General features: G+C 34.4%; 1 protein-coding gene across 2 annotated transcripts in view; it reads left to right on the forward strand.

Moving 5' to 3' along the window:
* Window positions 1–14: 14 nt before the first annotated feature.
* Window positions 15–21,912, forward strand: part of LOC105490797 (myelin expression factor 2) — a 41,669-nt gene continuing 19,771 nt past the window's right edge. For both annotated transcript variants that reach the window (XM_011756701.3, XM_011756703.3), the window contains exons 1-9: window positions 15–265; window positions 9,512–9,720; window positions 10,952–11,004; window positions 12,216–12,223; window positions 12,318–12,411; window positions 18,335–18,526; window positions 19,235–19,388; window positions 19,940–19,989; window positions 20,108–20,171. In XM_011756701.3, coding sequence (XP_011755003.1) covers window positions 105–265; window positions 9,512–9,720; window positions 10,952–11,004; window positions 12,216–12,223; window positions 12,318–12,411; window positions 18,335–18,526; window positions 19,235–19,388; window positions 19,940–19,989; window positions 20,108–20,171 — 985 coding nt within the window. In that variant the 5' untranslated portion in view covers window positions 15–104. The remainder of the gene's footprint in view (window positions 266–9,511; window positions 9,721–10,951; window positions 11,005–12,215; window positions 12,224–12,317; window positions 12,412–18,334; window positions 18,527–19,234; window positions 19,389–19,939; window positions 19,990–20,107; window positions 20,172–21,912) is intronic.

A 21,912-nucleotide genomic window follows, 5' to 3' on the forward strand; every position in this document is an offset into this window, starting at 1 on the left:
GGGCCTTTTCAAATCGGGATCCGTTACCGCTTCCCCGGCAGCCGCCATTGTCGCGCTCGGAGCCCCTCAGCTCAGGCGGCCGAGGCGGAGGCAGCGGCGGCGGGATGGCGGACGCCAACAAGGCCGAGGTGCCCGGGGCCACTGGTGGCGACAGCCCGCACCTGCAGCCCGCGGAGCCGCCGGGCGAGCAGCGGCGAGAGCCGCACCCCCCGGAGGCGGAGAAGCAGCAGCCGCAGCACAGCAGCAGCTCCAATGGCGTTAAAATGTATTGTCTTTTCCTCCGGGAACCGGGGCGAGGTGGGGGGCGGGGAGTCGGCCGGGGGCCAGAGGCCAGGCTGGGCCTTGATGGGGGATAACCGCCCCCAGGCCCCGGCCCGCCCCCGGGCCATCGGCTGCCTGAGGAGCAGGTGCAGCTGGGCCGCTCCCAGGCCCTTCCCCGCCCGCCCCAGGCCTGGCCGCCTGCGGTCCCGGGAGCCGAGGCTGGGGGCCCGGGGACCAGAGCTCCTCCCTGATTTCTAGCCCGAGACAGCGGACTCCCCTCTTCCCTGACTTTGGTTAAAGAACCTTTGAGCAAAGCTCAGCGACCGCCACGGTTTGCAGGAAAATGGTCCCCCTTTAAGGACCAGTAGTTAGTGTTCATCACTAGGGAGTATCTAGGGATGACATCATCGGACATTTCCTCCTAACCACCAAGAACGTATTTAAAAGGAATATCTCTGGCTTCTTTCTGAGCTTCACAAGTTTAGTGTTTTGTTGTTTTCTAAAGTGTGTGTTCATTTTTAAACTGATTTATACCGAGAGGAAGTTTAATAATGTGCTGTTAGACTGTATGTATTGTGTTACTCTTGAATTGGCTAGACGTACTTTCAAAAGGGAAATGTGCGATGTGCGTGGCTTCCCTTCCCACTGGGTAGTGTGCGTCAGCTGTGGAGAGTATATATATATTTTTTAACTCAGTGTATGATTATCTTAAGTTTGGTATCATAGATGGTTAATATATATATATATTTTTTTCCTAAATGAAGGAAAACTTTTAAGGTCGCAGCTGTCACCAGTGCCTATAAATAATTTAGTTGACCCCAATCCATAATAATTTCTGGTTCTAGGGAAATGTTATGCTCCCCTTTGTTCTTGTCTTGTGGGAGGATATGAAGTTAAGCGCTTACTTTCATATGCCTACCTCCTTAAACCTGAAGTTGAAAGTATGTTAATAATTTAGTGAAAACATCCTTTTCCTTCTCTGTTATGCCTCAGAGCAGAAGGCAATAGACATATGCTCACAGTAAAATAGGCAAGGGAAAGGTCTGTCTGACCTTTGTAGAAGAATGTTTGAAATGGTATGGTAAGACCTGGACCAGTCTGTGTAAAAGTTGGTGGCAGATAAGATGAGGGTAGCTCTCCCCAGCTCTTTGACACTCTTGCTCTCAAATGAGTTTGAAAAGGAGCGGCAGCGTCTTCTAGGAGAATAGAGGTGCAGGTGTAAGAGATTGGAACTTAGTGGAGTTTGTTCCTGGATGAAGAGTGGTGCACCTCAGTAACTGAGAACTAGAAAGTGAATGAAGCGCTTTCTACCATGCTTGCCAAAATGTGGGCTTTCGAGAATTTGGCATTAAAAATAGAAATTAAAACCAGCGGAATGATAAACTGAAAAATATGTGCTATTCATATCTAAACACGAGTATACATGCCACCTTTTCTCCTGAACAAAAAGTGCAGCCTTGAATTACAGAGAGAAGCCCTCCTATACTTGGGTATGATTAGTGTTGATATAGCGAAGTTTGGTATCTAAACCTCCATCAGATTCTCTAATCCCTTCTAAAGTCTCATCATGATTTAGCAAGACAGGAAAAAGAGAGAGGAGAAAGGTGGAGAAAGAATCCTTTTCTCACTTAGGAAGAGAAAAATATAAGGTGAAGAAGTGAAGAAATATTACTAGTAAATATAGATTATTTTCACATTGCTTATAATTCACCTCTATCCCTTTCTCTTTTTCCCAGAAGTTGAATCGAGTTCAGTTTTACTCTCAGGGATTTCACTTACTGTCTACTCCGTAAGAACATATGTGATAATCCAGCATGAGTCATTCAAACTGAGTAGCGACCTAGACCTTTTTATTTGACTTCGTGGACTAGTAGGAGTGGATGACAACCCCAATACATAAACCTTGAGTTGATTACCATATGCTTTTAATAAAAATAATTCATTGTTGATTATAAAAATTATCATGATATTGCCCCAAATTATATATTGGTTGGAATCGAACAGAGTACTGCTTGTCATCAGGATTGAAATAATATTTGCTGAGGTTAATCCATAGTTTTTGAGTGTGGGAGACCACTATGTCTTATTCTTCTTTGTATTCTTAAGGCCTAGTAAATATTTGTGGAAGAAATGCAGAAGTGAACTTTTATGCTTATGAAACTCATATACAGGGAATTTAGTTTACATGTTCACACCTTTAGAAAAGATCCATTTTCCAACTATAGTCTTCTTTATTTAATGCCAAATGGTATACTGGCTCCCCTTTTCTTAAAAGTGAATAGGTGGGAAAAGAGCAGTATTATCATAACTTTATTATTCATGTGTAATTAAGTATAACTTTGGAGTAGGTAGAGATTGAGAGTTATATTAGGGTACTATAAAATTTTAAGCATTGGAGCAAAGTAATGTGTTCTTTAGTTGAGTGATTTTTATTAGGAGTAAAGACTAGAACTGTTCTCCCAAGCTTTATTGAGGTAAATTGACAAAAATTGTATATTTTGAAGTGTACAATGTGATGTTTTGTTGTACAAATAAATTGTGAAATGAGTACCACAATCAAGCTAATTAACATATCTGTTACCTCACATAATTACCATATTTTTTGGTGTTGAAAATACTTAAGATCTACTCTTTAAGCAAATTTCAAGTATACAGTAAATATGTTAAATATAGTCACTATACTGTGCCTTAGATCTACAGAACTTACCCATCTTATAACTGAAAGTTTGTGCCCTTAGAACATTTCCCCATCCCCTGCTGCACTCCACCTCTGGTAAACACCCTTCTACACGCTGCTTCTGAGTTTGACTTTTTTTAGAGTCTGTGTGTGAGTGAGATCATGCAGTATTTGTCTTTCTGGGTCTTTTTTCACATAGCATAATGTCATCTAGGTTTATCTCTGTTGTTGCAAATGGCAAGATTTTGTTCTTTTTGTAAGGCTAAATAATAATATTCCAGTGTGGATGTGTTGTGTAAACACAAAATATAATATATATCATGTTTCCTTAACCGTTTATCTGTCAGTGGGCACTTAAGTCATTTCCATATCTTGGGTATTGTGGATGATGCAGTGAACATGGGAATGCAGATATCTCTTTGAGATAGTGATTTCATTTTCCTTGGATGTATACCCAGAAATAGCATTGATGAATCATATGGTAGTTCTGTTTTTAATTTTTTGGGGACCCTTGATGCTGTTTTCCATAATGGCTGTACCAATATGCATTCCCACCAGCAGTATCTAAGCGTTCTTTCTATACATCCTCAGCAACACTTGCTATCTTTTGACTTTTTGATAAGTCATTCTAACAGGGATGAAGTGATATTGCATTGTGGTTTTGAGTTGTATTTCTCTGATGATTAGTGATATTGAGCACTTTTTCATGTATCTTTTGGCCATTGGTGTGTCTTCTTTGGAAAAATATCTATTCAGATCCATTTCTCATTTTTTAATTGGGTTGCTATTGAGTTGTATGAGTTCCTTATACATTTTTGATATTAATCCCTTATTGGATATATGGTTTGCAAATGTTTCCTCTCGTTTCTTAGGTTGCCTTTTTATTTCGTTGATTGTTTCCTTTGCTGTGCAGTAACTTTTTACTTTGTTGTAGTGCCAATTGTTACTTTTGTTTGTGTTGTCTGTGCTTTTGGTGTCATATCAAAAAAAAAAAAAACCAATCATTGCCAAGACCAAGGTCATGGAGCTTTTCTCTTGTGTTTTCTTCTGGGAGTTACAGGGTTTTAGGTGTTATGTTTAAATTTTTAATCCATTTTCATTTCGTTTTGTATGTGAATATCTAGTTCTCCCAATACCATTTTTTGAAGAGACTGTCCTTTCACCATTGTATATTTTTGGTGCCTTTGTCAAAGATTAGTTTACCATATCCTTGGGGTTGTATTTTTGAGTGTTCTGTTATGTTCCATTGGTCTCTGTCTTGTTTTTGTGCCAGTACCATATTGTTTTGATTACTGTAGATTTGTAATATAACTTGAATCAGGTAGTGTGATGTTTTTATCTTTTTCTTCTTGTTCAAGATTGCTTTAGCCATTTGAGATCTTTTATGGTTCATACGGATTTCAGGAATATATCTGTTTCTGTGAAAAATGCTGTTAGAATTTTGATAGAGATCACATTGAATTTATAGGTCATTTTGGGTAGGAAGGACAATTTTGACAATATTAATTCCTCTCATCTATGAACATGGAGTATCTTTCATTTGTATTATTTTCAATTTTATCATTGATAGTTTTTCAGTGTATAGCTCTTTAGCTTTCTTGGTTAAATTTATTTCTAGGTATTTTATTCTTTCTGGTGCTATTTTAAATGAGATTGTGTTCTTAATTAATTTTTTGGATAGTTCATTATTATTAGTATGTAGATATGCAATGGATTTTTGAATGTTGACTTTGTATCCTATAACTTTACTGAATTTGTTCTAATAGTTTTTTTGGTGGTGTCTTTAAATTTTTCTCTGAATAATTTTCTATGTAAGATCACTCTTCTACAAACAGAGATGATTTTACTTCTTTCTCTCCAATTTGGTTGTCTTTTATGTCTTTTATTTGCCTATTGCTCTGGCTGTGACCTTCAGTACAATGTTGAATAGAAGTGGTGAGCATAGGCATCTTCTCTTTTTCCTGCTCTTAGAAGTAAAACCTTCAAATTTTCACTGTTGAGTATGACATTAGCTATGGGGTTGTCATATATGATCTTTATTGTGTTGAGGAACATTCCTTCTATACTAAATTTGTTGAGAGTGTTTATCTTGAAAGGATATTGAGTTTTGTCAAATGCTTTTCCTGGATCTATTGAGATGATCTTTGATTTTTTAAAAATCCTTCATTCTGTTAATATGGTGTATAACATTTACTGATTTATGTATGTCATCCTTGCATCCCTGGGATAGGTACTATTTGATTATGGTGTATAATCCTTTTAATGTGCTGTTGAATTTAGTTTGCTAGTATTTTGTTGAGAATTTTTACATCTGTGTTTATCAGGGATAGTGCCCGTAATTTTCTTTTCTTGTAGGATCCTTGTCTGGCTTTGTTATCAGGGTAATCTGGCCTTATAAAATGATTTGAAAGAGTTTCCTCATATTTGGTTTTTTGGAAGAGTTTGAGAGGGATTGGTATTAGTTCTTAAATGTTTGATAGAATTTACCAGTGAAGCTGTCAGGTCCTGGGCTTTTCTTTCCTGGGAGATTTTTGATTACTGACTCCTATCTCCCTTGTTATTGGACAGTTCAGATTTTCTAATTTTTCATGATTCAGCCTTGGTGAGTTGTATATTTCCAGGAATTTATTAATTTCTTCTAAGTTATCCAATTTGTTGGTATATAATTGTTAATAGTAGTTTCTTATAATTCTCTGTATTTCTGTGGTATCTGTTATAAAGTCTCCTCTTTGATTTCTTTATGTATTTTTCTATTTTCCCTCTTTGATTTCTGATTGTTCCCCCCCCTTAATCTAGCTTAATCTTTGTCAGTTTTGCTTATCTTTCAAAAACCAACTTTTAGTTTTATTGACCTTTTCTATTGTTTTTCTAGTATATTTCATTTATTTTTGCCCTGATTTTCGTTATTTTCTTCTTTCTACTAACTTTGGACTTAGTTCTTTTTTCTAGTTCCTTGAGGTGTGAAGTTAGGTTGTTGGAGATCTTTATTCTTTTTTTTTTTTGAGATGGAGTCTTGCTCTGTCTCAAAAAAAAAAAAAAAAAAAAAGTGCAATGGTGCAACCTCGGCTCACTGCAGCCTCTGCCTCCTGGGTTCAGGTGATTCTCCTGCCTCAGCATCCTGAGCAGCTGGGATTATAGGCATGCATCACTATCCCTGGCTAATGTTTGTGTTTTTAGTAGAGATGGAGTTTCACCATGTTGGCCAGGCTCATCTCGAACTCCTGACCTTAAGTGATCCACCTGCCTTGGCCTCCCAAAGTGCTTGGGATTATAGGTGTGAGCCACCACACCTGGCCTGGAGGTTGGTCGTTTTTCTTAATGTAGGCATTTATTGCTCTGAACTGCCCTCTGGTAGTTTTCCTCTGGAACTGGGATTAGTACTGGATCTGATACTATACCAGTATACTTTTAAAATCGTACATTAAAACTATGTTTCTTCTTTTGATGTTGGAGGTTGATTTTTTCCAGAAATTTATGTTATAATTTAGATACGCATAGTTCAATTTTAAGAATAGATAACATTTTTATGACTATTTTAGAGTTTTTATTTTAAGTACATTGTGGGAGTGGTTGTCTAAATGAACAGTTTGGGAATTTAGTAAATGGAATTCTGGATGTAGTACCAATATTTTGGAATTACGTAGCATCATTTCCTTAATAGTTTTCACATATATTTTTACTTTCTCTTCCAAGGTATTTATGACTTGGAAATAGTTCAGAAATTATATAATTATGGCTCAGTTTCTTAATAGATCATTCCTGTAGCCTCTAAACTGTTATGCCTTTTATAGATTTTTTTTTTCTTTTTTTGTTATACACTGGGAAGAAACTTAAGGTAAATTTTAGTTCATACATTGTAGACAAGCAGTTTAGCAGTATTTTTAAGATGCTTCTTATTTGGGAAAATGAAGAAATTACTTTCTTTGATCATCTTTGAGTAAATTTTTAAAAGAAGATACTATGTATAATGTTACTGCTTTTAATGGAATTTTCAGATTGTTGTAAGCAAATATTTAATCTATGTAACCCCATCCAAGTCAAGAATAGAACATTGTAAGTACTTCAGAATTTTGTGTAATTTTCACAATTGGTTTAATCCAGGAAGAAAATAGGCAGGGGAAGGGGTATTAATCTAGAGACTGTATAGATATCTGTTTACTGAATAGAGTCTCAGTTACTTTACAAACATTCATTGAATTCATCTAAGCCTGTTAAGTAAACAGGCCCTTTGGGGAATTGAAAAGAAAGGTTTGTTCTTCTATCTGTGGTACCCAGAAACCAGAGAAAAGGCCTTTGTGCCTTTTGGCTGCTTGCTGCCATTTTCAAAAGTGTCACTCTGTTCAGACAGGTAGGTACTTTCTAGATTTAGGCAGTTGAGAAGACTCCCCCCTAGGCCATGCCATTTCTGATGAAAGAATATGTTTGATAGTGAAGATGTCCCTTTCAAGGTCTTAAAAAAAAATGGCAAAGCAAGTTTGGTCCAAATGTCTCTGTCTTTATTCTGGCAGTTTTTCTGGCAACATCTGTGCTCAGATGAGTATGGATTCTTAATTGACTGTTAATTCATTCAAAAATTATAGCACAGTGTTATATGCAGTCACTGTGCGAGGTGCTGGTGATACCAAAGCAGATAGTTTTTGTTCTTATAGGGTTTGCATACTATATTTATGGCTGTGTTACCTACAAAGAAGAGTAGTGTTCAAGAAGCTCCGTATATTATGTAACAAATGACTGCGGTTAGAGGTATGTGAGGAGCATTGCAATGTATGGATCACCAGAATTGCTGGGCTTGGAAGATACTTTAGAGCCTGGCTTATGAAACTTGATTTGTTGTCAGAATAATCCAGAAAGCTTTAAAAAAATTTAGATTCCTAGGTGTTATCCGCAGTGATATTATTAGTAATGTTTGTGAAAAAATGCTTTAAAATTGAAGTTTTGTTATTAAAATAGTTTTAAATTGACTAGATTATTGACTTAGTTATTTAAATAAGAAATCTATTGGCCAGGCACAGTAGCTCACACCTGTAATCTCATCACTTTGGGAGACTGAGGTGGGCGGATCACCTGAGGTCAGAAGTTTGAGACCAGCCTTTCCAACATGTTGAAACCCCGTCTCTACTAAAAATGTAAAAATTACCTGGGTGTGGTTGCAGACACCTGTAATTCCAGTTACTTGGGAGGCTGAAGAAGGAGAATTCCTTGAACCCAGGAGGCGGAGATTGCAGTGAGCCGAGATCTTGCCACTGTACTCCAGCTGGGGTGACAGAATGAGACTCTGTCTCAAAAAACAACAACAAAAAAACCCTATTGTTTGTTCTGTAAAAAAGACTTGTTTTTAAAAGTAAATTGCATTTTAAAATATAAATCCAAATTTTTATCTATAGGGTTTAAGTGTATGCCTGAATCTTTTGGATGGTTGGCATATGACATCATAGAGTTGCACTGTGATTACAGTGTTATAAATTACTTTTTTTTCTAGTTAAGGCCTCATTAAAAATCAGGTTTGGCTGGGCGCAGTGGCTCACGCCTGTAATCCGAGCACTTTGGGAGGCGAAGCCGGTGGATCATGAGGTCACGAGATCAAGATCAGCCTGGCCAAGATGGTGAAACTCTGTCTCTACTAAAAATACAAAAAATTAGCTGGGTGTGGTGGTGGGCACCTGTAATCCCAGCTTCTCAGGAGGCTGAGGCAGAGAATTGCTTGAACTTGGGAGGCGGAGGCTGCAGTGAGCCAAGATCGCGCCACTGCACTCCACCCCTGGGCGACAGAGCGAAACTCTGTCTCAAAAAAAAAAAAAAAATCAGGTTTATAAAATTTTGGCTTATGTTGCTTTTAGGTACTGCTCCTGTCCTACATTACCCATTGTAGGTAATATTAATGAAACTGTGTAATTTGATGAAGTACCGTATTCTAGTTTATAGGTTAAAATGTAACATAAAATATTAGGATACTTTATAAGCTTTCTATGTTGATGAAAATTGGGAATAGAAGAAAGTTTGAGAGTCTTAATGTGAGTATATACATATATAGATGTGGAATTATAGACATAACTTTGTATTTTAATTATGCTTCTAATTAAGGGAGGAGAAAGTTCTGAGAAGAAACTATTAACCTTTAAGAGATGAACTTTTTTTAGAGTATCATTGTGTAAATTAATTTTTTAAAAAAGTTTTTAATGATGCCCAGAAAGTTAATTCTCCATCAAAGGTGGCAGTTTTAGATACCTTAGAAGTAAAATTATCTGCTCTTCCCTCTGTTCCAGTCTAATAGCATTTATTAATTAAGTAGTGTGGTGGGAAAAACTGGGTGATTGTTTGGATGCTTACAGCTATTTAATGTGGAAAAAAGAATGAGGACTGTTAAATGAGAAGCCAAACTCTTGCTTTGAAATAGCACCGGATAATTTCAAAGCTCTCAGGCTGATTCTCCAGCTACTTTGCTGAGGTCTAGCTTAGTGGAGAGTTTTGTGAAGTGATAAATATGAAATATTTATTTAATATAGACTTCCATTCTTTTAAGCACAACTGAGGGTTTTTGTTTGTTTGATTTTTTTTTTTTTTTTTAATTCAAAGGGAGAATGATGAGTCAGCGAAAGAAGAGAAATCTGACTTAAAGGAAAAATCTACAGGAAGTAAGAAGGCCAATAGATTTCATCCGTATTCAAAAGACAAGAATTCGAGCACTGGAGAAAAGAAGGGTCCAAATCGTAACAGAGTTTTCATTAGCAACATCCCATATGACATGAAATGGCAAGCTATTAAAGATCTAATGAGAGAGAAAGGTAACTATCTCTGAAATAACCCACTGTTGGATAATCTTCATATAGACAGGGGAGGGAACTACACAAACATTTTTATTCCTCTGAGCCACGCAGACTCAAAAAATTGATTTTTATTTCTTGACATGTGAATTAATCTTTTCCTCTTCTTTCACTTGACACAATTTCATTACAAGGTAGTATGGATATTTTTCTTTTTGCCATTTTAGTGGGATAGTAGCGAGCCAGCATATGCATGCCACCAAGAATTTTGTTAAAGTGATTGCTTTGTCTAGTTGAAGTTTTTATAGATTTTAAAAGGGCTATTGCATCAGTTAAGTAATACATTTAGCGTGTTAAAGAATGAATAATAAGGTCTGATTATTTATTTTTTTTCCAAAAGCTGTTTTGTTATTATCTTGGTGGAGTCTGGAATCTGGCTGTGGAATTTATTTTGTTTGCATTGTCATGACTGCCATGATGCTGTCTTTGCAGTTCTAAATTAAAATTGCATTACTGCTGTTGCAGTTTTGTTTTCAGAATAATCTGAAAACCTTCATCTTATATACATGGTTGGTTTTGGGGAAAAATAATTTCAATACTTGATCTTGTAAAAGTTAGTTTTGTTATCTCTTGAAAAATTGAGTTTCAACAGTCCTGCAAACTATGTACTTGGCTTTGAGGCTGATCTCTTCTATTAAATTTTTTTTTTAAAAATTGCATTGGTGTGTCTGTTGTAAGGTGACAACTATTTGATTGGTTTTATTCATTGACTTTATTTAGAAAGTGTGTGGCTTGCTGTGAAGCATGATTTGTAAATTTAGTTTACTGATGGCAAACATGATTGAAGACATTCAGGTAGAAAGTCACCTTAAAACAGCTGTTGTGTGTAGGCTGACCAAAGTTATTTGAAAAGTGCTAATGTTGATGTTTTTTAATATGATAGGTTAAGGGACCATTTGTATGTATATGTGCATTTGTTCACCAACTATATCATGCTGGCCAAAATATGATCTGTAGTATGAATTAGGTTAATATGGTTGTTAGCCTTTTTTTAGAGAATGTGGATGATGTACATTTCTGAAAATTAGTTAAATTTACATAGCCATTGATAGGAGGTATGTTGGTCTGGTTTTGATTGTTGGTGAATAATAGGTGCTTCTCTGTAGAGTTGTGCACAGGTGTGCAGTAAAGCAAGATACTGGTGTTTAAATGTATTGTTTCTTGGTATCTTCCTTTTGTATGTCTTATGTAGTTGGTGAGGTTACATACGTGGAGCTCTTTAAGGATGCGGAAGGAAAATCAAGGGTAAGTGCTGTGGGCAATAATCTGCTTGAGGTTTAAAAGTTCCTCAGCAGTTTACTTTTTGTATAATACTTGTACCAGTTTTTGGAAACTTAAGTTTCATTTTGTTTTACTTTATTATACAAGATTTGAGGCTCTATACCAGCAAGTCTGACACTTATACAAACCTCGCTGCCTGGAAGGGATGGGTTTTGTAAACACTCAAAAAGGGCATTCACTTTTCCAATGCTCTAAGGTAATACTTCTTCTTAGCCAATAAGATTTTAGCATAGGATTTTTTTGTTGTATTTTGATGTCTTCAAGGATACTTTAAAAGTCACTGAATTGATAATATTCCTGAGTTTTTTGAGGGGACTATAGCTTAAAGGTGTTAGTTCAGAATGTATTTTTGAAATTTTACTGAAAAGCTCAATTTGGTAGCCTGCAGGACTACATAAGAGGCAGTGCTCTGACCAATTGGTATGAATGACATTTACGATTACATTGACATAGAAGGAATTGGTTGATAGTATATTTTGATTTTTAGCAACAAGAATGCAATATACTGAAGAATACAATGGAAAACTCTTAGCAATGTTTAATTATGTTAGTAAAACCAGCTGGGTGCATGATGAATAAAAACTTTGTCATTACATTCCAATGGGACTTTGAATGGCAATCACAGGGAATTATTTTTTAAAATAACTCTCCAAATTAATTTATTACTAGTTTATAGGTGATTTTTACATACTTCCAACTGGGTGCTGTTAAATGTGCAGCCAGTTTTAATCTAATAGAGAACTTGTTAAAAATAAAATTAATATTCACTATTTTGATTTTAATAGAATTGAAAAATATGTCGTAGATAACATCTTTTGAAAATATTTGTAACTATAGAAGGATAGGTATATTGGAGCCTTTAGTTATTTCGTTGAATTACTGTTGATTTAATTTGTGCAGTGACATTAGTTTTAACTTAATGAAAAGTCACCTAAAAGTAAAAACTGTGCTCCAAGGTTGTTACATATTAGATTCTACTATTTTTAATAGATATATTAAAAAACTTAGAGAAAATTTGTGGTCCCTCGCCTATTATGTTCTGGAGATATAAAAGGTGAAGTGATTCTACCATATTATTAATTGCCTTAATGATTGAAATGTTAGAACTGATTATTCATGTACTGATCTAAAACTTTTTTTCTTTTGCATATTTTGACAAATCTACCTGGATATAGGGTTGTGGGTAAGAAATTTTTTCTTCGAGTATCTTAAATTAAATTAAACTTTGGAAAAAAATTAGCACGTAAACATTTCCTATAAATTTTTTCCTTGTTAAGTGTGGTTGAATTCAAAGATGAAGAATTTGTAAAGAAAGCCCTAGAAACTATGAACAAATATGATCTTAGTGGAAGACCCCTAAATATTAAAGAGGTAAGATTTCTTATATTTAGAATTTAAACATTTGACTATAAAGACATGCTTTCCTTGGGTTTTCAATTTGGTAATATATTTGCCTGACTACAACTTTTTTTAAAGCATAGGTGTTTATTAAAGCATTATATATTGATGATAGTTTTACTTGTACATGATTTTATATTTGCTTTTAAGCAGTTATCCTATATACTTGATTTGTTCCAAGTTGTTAAAAATAAAAGCACATAATTTTTATAAATTTGAGGACCTAGAAATTCAAAGGGGATAAACTTTAGGTGCTGAGTTTATTTGGTACAGACATTTTCAATTTTTAGATTTTGTTATTTAATTTGAGAAATATAACATCCTTGTAATTGATAATTAAAGGTCACTTGATGCAAATATGTTACGGATTTGAATAAAATTGATATTCACTTTTTATCAGAGTTACTTGGAAACTACTAGATTAAAATTTAAGAAAAAATTATAACTCTATTAGTGAAATTTATAACTAGAAGTTGGAATCCCCTAAAATGGGCATGTCTTTTCTTTGTACAAAATTGTAGCAGTGTAAATAGGTAGACAAAAAATGACTAGAAGATACAAACAAAACATTTACAGTTTAACCTTGAGAATGATTGGCTTGAATATCCCTCATCTTCATGGGTTCCTTTATTTTGTATTGTTAATCTTAATAGTTTGATTACAGACCTGTTACATACATATACTTGCTAAAATCTGTTAAAAGAGATAAATAGTGTAACTTTGGGACCCTGAAGATTTTGTACTAATACTGATGCTAATCATTGGTTGTAGAGCAGTACTGTCAACATTTAATTGTATACTATTTAATTGTACAGTAATGATTTGGTTCCTGGCTTTATCACTTTCTAGTGGGTGTCTGGACATGCTACTTAATTCTCTAAACTAAGTGATTGTAGTAGTACTACTGATAATAGAGACATACCTTGGAGCTATTGCAGGTTTGGTTCCAGACTACTGCAGTAAAGCAAATAAAACAATAAAGTGTGTCACATGTATGTTTTGGTTTTGCAGTACCCATAAAAGTTACGTTTATACTATACTATATTCTATTTAAAGCAATAGCATTATGTCTAAAAGCACAATATACATACCTTAATTAAAAAATGCTTTATTGCTGAAAATGCTAGTGATCATTTGAGCTTTCATTGTAATCTTTTTGCTGGTGGAGAGTCTTGCCTCAGTGCTAATGGCTGCTGACTGATCAGGGTGGTGGTTGCTAAAGTTTGGGGTGGCTGTCATGATTTCTTAAAATAAGAACAGTGAAGTTTGCTGTATCAATTGACTCTTCCTTTCATAAAAGATTTCTCTGAAGCATGTGATGCTGTTTGATAACATTTTACCCATGGTAGAACTTCCTTCAAAATTGAAGTCAATCCTCTCAAACCTGCTGCTGCTTTATCAACTAAATTTATGTAATATTCTAAATCCTTTGTTGCCATTTCAACAGTGTTCATAGTATATTCACCAGGCGTAGATTCCATCTCAAGAAATGACTTTCTTTGCTTATACGAGAAGCAACTCCTAATTTGTTTAGGTTTTATCATGAGGTTGCAGCAATTTAGTCACATCTGCAGGATCCACTTCTAGTTCTAGTTTTCTTGCTCTTTCAGTTATGTTCACCATTTAAGTCTTGAAGCCCTAAAGTCATCCATTGGGATTAGAATCCATTTATTCCAAACTCCTGTTAGTATTGATATTTTGGCCTTATGAATCACAGATATTCTTAATAACATCTAGAATGGTGCATTCTTTTCAGAAGGTTTTTAGTTTACTTTGCCCAGATCTATCAGAGGAATCACTGTCTATGACAGCAATAGTCTTATGAATTATATTTCTTAAATAATGAGACTTGAAAGTTAAAATTATTTCTTGATTCATGGGTTACAGAATGGATATTGTGTTAATAGGCCTGCAAACAATGTTAGTCTTCTTGTATATCTTCTTTTGCACTCTTGGGTGACAAGTACATTGTCAATGAGCAGTAATATTTTGAAAGGATTTTTTTTTTTTTGAGCAAGAGGTCTCAACAGTGGGCTTAAAATATTCAGCCAACTATTCTATAAACAGATGTGCTGTCATCCAGGCTTTGTTATTTCATTTATAGAGCACAGACAGAGTAGATTTAGCCTAATTATTAAGGGCCCTAGGATTTTCAGAATGGTAAATGAGCATTGACTTCAAGTCAACTTAAGGTTACCAGTTGCGTTAGCCCCTAATAGAAGAGTCAGTGTGCCCTTTGAAGCTTTGAAGCCAAACACTGACTTCTCCCTTCTAACTCTGAAAGTCCTAGATGGCATCTTCTTTCTATAGAAGACTGTTTCATCTACACTGAAAATCTATTGTTTAATGTAGCCATCTCATCAATGATCTTAGCTAGGTCTTCTGCATAACTTGCTGCAGCTTCTACTTCGGCACTTGCTGCTTCACTTGTACTTCTATGTTATAGAGATGGCTTCTTTCCTTAAATCTCATGAACCAGCTTCAAACTTTTCTTCTGCACCTTTCTCACCTCTCTCAGCCTTCATAGAATTGAAGAGAGTTAAGGCCTTACTCTGGATTAGGCTTTGGCTTAAGGGAATGATAAGGCTGCTTTGATCTTCTGTTAAACCACCGAAACTTTCAGACCACTGAAATGTTGTAAGCACAAACAAGTGAAGTATCTTAATAGTTCAAGAAGCATCTTTTCTGTTGTGTTATCCTTCTTCCCCAAAAGTAACAAGTATCTTAAATTTTGTGTTTTTACCTGTTTTTGAAACAGCATTAAGGCTGTTTCACTTTCTCATCATTCATGTGTTCACTGGAGTAGCACTTTTGTTTCCTTCAGGCCAGGCTTTTCACCCGTCTGAACTTTTGACATGCCTTCCTCACTAAGCTTAATCATGTCTAGCTTTTGATTTAAAGTGAGAGACTTGCAACTCTTTCTTTTACTTGAACACTTAGATGCCATTTTAGGATTATTAATTGACCTAATTTCAATATTATTGTGTCTCGGAATAGGGAGGCCCAAGGCGAAGGAGAGAGATGGGGAACGGCTGGTGGGTGGAGCAGTCAGAACATTTATTGATTAAGTTCTCTGTTTTATTTAGGCACAGTTGATGGTGTACCAAAACAATTAAAACATCAAAGATCAAAGATCACTAATCACAGATCACCATGACAGATAATAATGAAGAAGGTTGAGATATTGCATGAATTACCAAAATGTGATACAGAGACACAAAGTGAGCACATGTTGGGGAAATGGTGCTGATAGGCTTGCTGGACACGGGGTTGTCACAGACCTTCAGTTTACAACAAGTGCAATATCTGCAAAGCGCAGTAAAGTGAAGCACAATAAAACGAAATGTGCTTTTATTTACCCAATAGGATTTTTTATGAGGATTAAATGAGATACATGGTAAAAAGCTCTGGCATCAGAGAACCTCTCTAACTCAGGATAAATTACTTAAACTTTCTCCTTTGTTTTCGTATTACTAAGATGGGAGTAATAATAGCACCTACCTTGTAGTGCTATCAGGACTCGAAGAGTTAATATATATAAACCATTTAGTGTTGGCTATTTATTATACTTGTGGTATTACCATTATACAAAGCACTAAGCACAGTGCTCAAGATATTTTAACTACATAATAAATGTTAGCTGTAGTAATAATGATTGTTATTCCTGTCCAAGAGTCTCTTGTTCCTGAGTGTGAGATAATAGCTTGAGATTAAAGGCCATGCTACGAACATATAACATGTATCCCAGATCCCTTTATTTGAGTTTGCTTCCAAATTATTCTAGTCCTGTTTATGTCTGGGGGTTTATTATTTAAAAAGTTATTAGCAGGAATGTATAGAAAAATTTTGACTGTTGTGATTTGTGTCACCTTTTTTTTTTAAAAAAGCTTGGAATTAAAATAATGGCAAAAACTGCATTTACTTTTGCACGGAGCTGACAATTTTCTGTTTTCTGTTTTCTGTTTCTCTTCAAAGGAATAGTACTACAGATTCTTAGTATCTTTTCTTTTATTGGAAAAAAAAGTTTGTTGGATGCTAACTATCAAAGCCATGTTATTGTGTTCTTTTAAGTTTCAGCGTACTGTAGATCCTCAGCAATATTTCAGAGACCCTGCAGTTATATAATCCAAGTTGAAAGAGGATGCCACCATTTTTAACTTTTTTTAAGAGAAAAAAAAAGGCTAAATTTGGCCCAGCTAAATGATGAGGGATTTATTCAGTTGACTTTTTTGGATTAATGTCACTTTGGCAGTCCCTTTCCTGGGATATCTGATTTATAGAGGTGTGGGTGGAATGAATGCTTAGAACTGCTACTGAGGAAAGTCAAAGGAAGGTGTATTTCCAATGTTCCTTAACAGACTTTAGAATTACATTTTTTGTTTCATTTAATTAAATGCAGAATAGTAGCGGTTATAAACTGCTACTGTAGGCCCTCCAAAAGCAATAGCAGTCAGTAACCAGCAGACTGACAGCAAGGGGAAAAGAAGAGTAGAAGTCGTGTTATATAGTAGGTGGTTTGTTTTATATACATTTTATTTTATATATGTTTTATATATGCATGCATGTATTGTATGTGTGTATATTTCTGTCATATATATGTGTGTATAAAAGATCAGTACAGCAATACATCTTGTTAATGTTACAAGCACAGACAACCGAAATAGCTTACTATACTAGTTCAGGAAACATCTTCTCTTCTGAGTTATCTTTCTTCCCCATAGGTAGCCACTATCCTAAATTATGTATTTTTACCTCTTTTTGAATCCTCGGACCTAAAGAATTTATTATTTATTAACATGTTTTGAAGTATTATTTGATACATTTTTTTTCTTTTGTAATCCTTTTTATTCCTTGGTAGTGAAGAAGTATGTTGGAAGCCAGAATGGTTTTATTATTTCATCTACCTTTTCACCTTTTATTCTCCATCCATCCTAGAGAATTTATTAAAGTCACCCAACTTCCTTTTTTAGTACTGTATTCCCAGACTGAGGCCAGCAAAGTAGATTTGGTGGTTGCCTTTACACTTCATCTTAGCCTAAAGATGGAGAAGTGATGATGATGATTGCCTTTAACATAATCATTTGGCATTGCAGATGATAGTCTATCAGTGTGTTTATGTGGTTTTTGTTTACTCATTTTAGTTTTTTAGTATTGCACCTACTGGGGTGAGTGTGAGAAGGACATTTATGTTTGTGTGAGTGCATGTGTGTGTGCGTGTTTGGTTTTGTTTAAAGGGTAGGGTGTTTCTCTTACAAAATTAATGAACCTAACAAAAAAACAATGTTTAATGTAATTTCTCACTTGGACATTTAGCCCTCCTTTATCTCTCCCCTCCTCCATCTCAGGTTATAATCATTGTTGAAGAAGGTAAGAGTTTAGAAGGTGGGTAATTGTATTTTGTTCAGGAATAAAATTTACAGATTACAATCGACCATCCTGTCCTCTACCCTAGTATTTGGGTTTTATAACAGTCTGTTCCACTATTGAAAAGCTTTGAATTAGTCTGAGTTTGGCATTCCATTGGGCATCCAGTAGTGAGAATTCACCATTCCTACATTTTGGAAAGAAAAGTCACAGTGAGTACTTCGCTCTTCTTTGAGTTAATTGTATGTGTACTTGTACCCTAGTGTGAGAGCAAAATTAAACTAATTTCAAGTTCTTAAGTGGCTTTAGTGATTGGAAAAAAATATTTAACTGGCATCTCTAGAGGCTGAAATCTTTTGTCTATCCACAGGTTTTTATGGGACTCAATTCTCTGGATGAGAAAAAAAGCTCACTCTTCAAGAGGGTCAATAATTTGAGTCAGAAGGGATAGCTACTGTAGAATTTAAGTTGTTATTTTAATTATATAGAACTGATGTATTTAGTGGAATTTAACATTCAATGTGTGTTACAGGATCCTGATGGAGAAAATGCTCGTAGGGCATTGCAGCGAACAGGAGGATCATTTCCAGGAGGACATGTCCCTGATATGGGATCAGGGTTGATGAATTTACCACCTTCCATTCTCAATAATCCAAACATTCCTCCTGAAGTCATCAGTAATTTGCAGGCTGGTAGACTTGGTTCCACAATTTTTGTTGCCAATGTAAGTTCAAGCTTTAGTCTAAAACTTGTCATTCAGATAGATAGATAATTTGATTAAATAAATGTGTTATAGGTTTATAAAACATTTTGCTTATTTTTATTTTTTATTTTTAACTAAAGTAAGTGAAATAGTAATTATTGTAAACTCAAAATCAGTTGACGTATATACATGCATATATATATACACACACACACACACAGACACACAAGGTTAGAGTTTAAATACAACTATTTGGATTTTTTAAACACAGAACTGCAATTTATACACATTCAAGCAGTTCTTGAAATTATATGTGTTTTGGTTTATATTGGTAAATGGATTTCTTTTTTGTAGCCTTGATATTTGTGAATATGCATGTCATAGTTGTTTTGTCATTTGTTCTAAGCATTTGAAAGTCAGTGAAAACAATACTTTTCAAAATCTGGATTTCTCTTGGTAAAAATAGATGTGCAAGTTTCAAATGTAAAAAACAGGTTTGAGCAGTTTGAGAGATGATTTTGGAAATTAAAAAAAGGATAAGGAACAATGTAGATGTAGCTTAAATGATTTTAAACAACTGAAGATGTTTTTAAATTTGAACATTATCGATATATTGTTGAACTGGAATTATAGTTCTTTATGGTTTTAAGAGTTTAGAAAAGATTCTTTTGTATTTGCAGATGGGGAGAGGGATTTATTAGGTATGTAACGATACAATTTTATGTTAAGCTTGACTTCAAAGTTGGTTGGAAGAAGCTAAAGGAAGTGTTCAGCATAGCTGGAACTGTGAAGCGGGCAGATATTAAAGAAGACAAAGACGGCAAGAGCAGAGGAATGGGCACTGTCACTTTTGAGCAAGCAATTGAAGCAGTTCAAGCAATTTGTATCCTGATTTACATTTCAGCATTGGTTATGAGGTTGAAGAAGCATAATACCACCTTTTTTTTTTGGCGGGGGTAATTGAATTTAAGATTGCCTGGCTTAGAGATGTGTGTTAGACTTTAGTCTCCAGCAAATAAAACCCTTACTAGGTCTAAGTATTAAAGTCACTCTTAAAACTTGAATAAGCCATATTGTACAGGGCTGATAATGAAGTTTTTTCTTTTCTCTCTTCCTACTGCAATTAATTGTATACATGCATTTAACAATTGTGTAATCCATTGTATATTAATGAATTTACTTTAAGCGAAGCCTTACAAGTTTACTTTTTTCAATGGTTGAATTAAAAATACCTCTTATTGCTGAAGTAAAACCATAAAGCAAAGAATTGAATATTTTTTTGAGTAAAGTTTTTGAGTGGCTAATACCAATAAGTATTAAAGATGTTAATTAAAATATCAGAGATAGTTGGACTGTAAGATTATTAAAAATTAGTTTGTGTTCTGGTATAATTTTATAGTTATCTTAACTGGCTTTCCTTGACTGAACCAATAGCTATGTTCAATGGGCAGTTTTTATTTGATAGACCTATGCATGTGAAAATGGTGAGTTCCTGTATATCACTTCAACTTCCAACCTCTTCAAATCTTTTATTGGCTCTCTTCTACATTACAGTTCTTTCTGGTAATATGTTAACCATATTATAAACTTTCTCACAATTAGGATGACAAGTCTGTTCCTCATGAAGAGTACCGTTCACATGATAGTAAAACACCACAATTACCACGTAAGTAAAAGCTATTATGAGAAACAACATAGGGTTTTTTGGGTTTGTTTTATTATATGCTAAGCAAAACTTTGTTTTTGTGCCTACATCGTAGTTTCTCACAATTTGGGATTAGTTTGGAGTTATGAAGATAGTTTGGCGCTATTGATTAGGAAGACTGTTGTGTGCCATTTTTGTTTTCTTTTTGGTAACTTTTCCTGACTGATCAGCAATACATTCTAAAATGTTTGGTAAATGTATACACTTGAAGGAAAAAAAGTCCTCTCTAATTTCGCTTCTCTAATCTGTGGGTAACCTCATTGTAACATTTTTGTGTATTTTCTTCCAGCCTTCTATGTATATTTTTTACATAGTTGGGAACAAAAATAATTTTGAATTATTTTTTGTTTAACATTAGAGTACAAGCATTTTCTCATGTTGAAAATTATTTTCAAATATTTTTATTGGTAGTATAATAGTCTAACATATAGATGTTCCATAACTATTTCGCTGTTCTGTATTTTAGGTGTTTTAACTTTTATTTCCTTTTGAGTAACCACAGAGTAACACATGCCTTTTTGTTCCCAAATCTTTGTAATGTTTTTGGGTACTTCCTTCAAACAGATATTCTGAAGTAGATTTACAGTTCTCATGGGTTAGTGTTATCAAATTGTTTTCCAAATGACTATAACAGTGTAATATACTCATTGTATTATGTGTCTCAGTGCCTCCTTTGAAAAGTGGGGATAATAATGGTGTCTACTTCATGGGGTTGACATGAGTATTACGTGAATTAATATATGTAAAGCACTTAGAATCGTTTTGCATAAACAGTAAATATTAGCTATTGTTTTTACTATTTCACTGCGTCTTCTCTGGTTTTTAAAGTATTCTTATAAGAAATCTTAAATATACAGACAAAAGTAAAATTACTCATATAGTTATATGCCATATTTGTTGTAGATTTTTTTCTTTAAAATAAATAAAATTTTACAGGTAAAATGGAGCTTCCCCATCTCCCTTGCCCATCTTTCAACTTATGCCTTACCTAGAGGAAACAACTTATGGATAGAGTATTTATCATTTAGGTTTTAATAATTTGACTGCACATTTGTACATCCATAAACATAGGGAATTGTTTTGTTGGATTTAAAATTTTGTTTGAGTGATATCATAATGTATTATGTAACTTGCTTTTTTTGTTTAAAATTATTTTTGAGATTCATTTATGTTGATAGATGTAGCTCTAGTTTCTTCATTTTAACTGCTGATACCACATTTTGTACATTTTTCTGTTTTTTAGATTATTTTAAATTTTAGTCATTGTGTGTTAAGTTGGAAAGTATTTGCTCTTTTTTATCAGAATTATATGTTCTCTTTATATTTGCTAGAAATTATGTGTAAAACTGGCTTTCATCTGTTGTTTCTGGGAAGTTTTTAACTATTGATGGCTTATATTTTCTATCGTTTTTTGAGTCAATTTTTGTAATTTCTATTTTTCTAAGGATTTTTTCTATTTTTGTTCATTTTCAAATATTTCGGCATAAAATTATCTCTAAGTTTTTGCTACATCTGTGGTTCTGTTTTAAAAATTCTGAATGTTTACAATTTTTATTTTTTTCTTGGTTAATTTTGTTAGAAATTTGTCAGTTTTAATGGTGTATTCAAATAACTGAATTTGAATGTTTTGTATTTTTAATTTCTGCTCTTAGCCTTATTATTTTTTTCCTTCTCTTTATTGGGGTTTAGTTTGTTTTTGTCC

The sequence above is a fragment of the Macaca nemestrina genome, chromosome 7 (assembly GCF_043159975.1).
Source record: "Macaca nemestrina isolate mMacNem1 chromosome 7, mMacNem.hap1, whole genome shotgun sequence".
Taxonomy (NCBI): domain Eukaryota; kingdom Metazoa; phylum Chordata; class Mammalia; order Primates; family Cercopithecidae; genus Macaca; species Macaca nemestrina.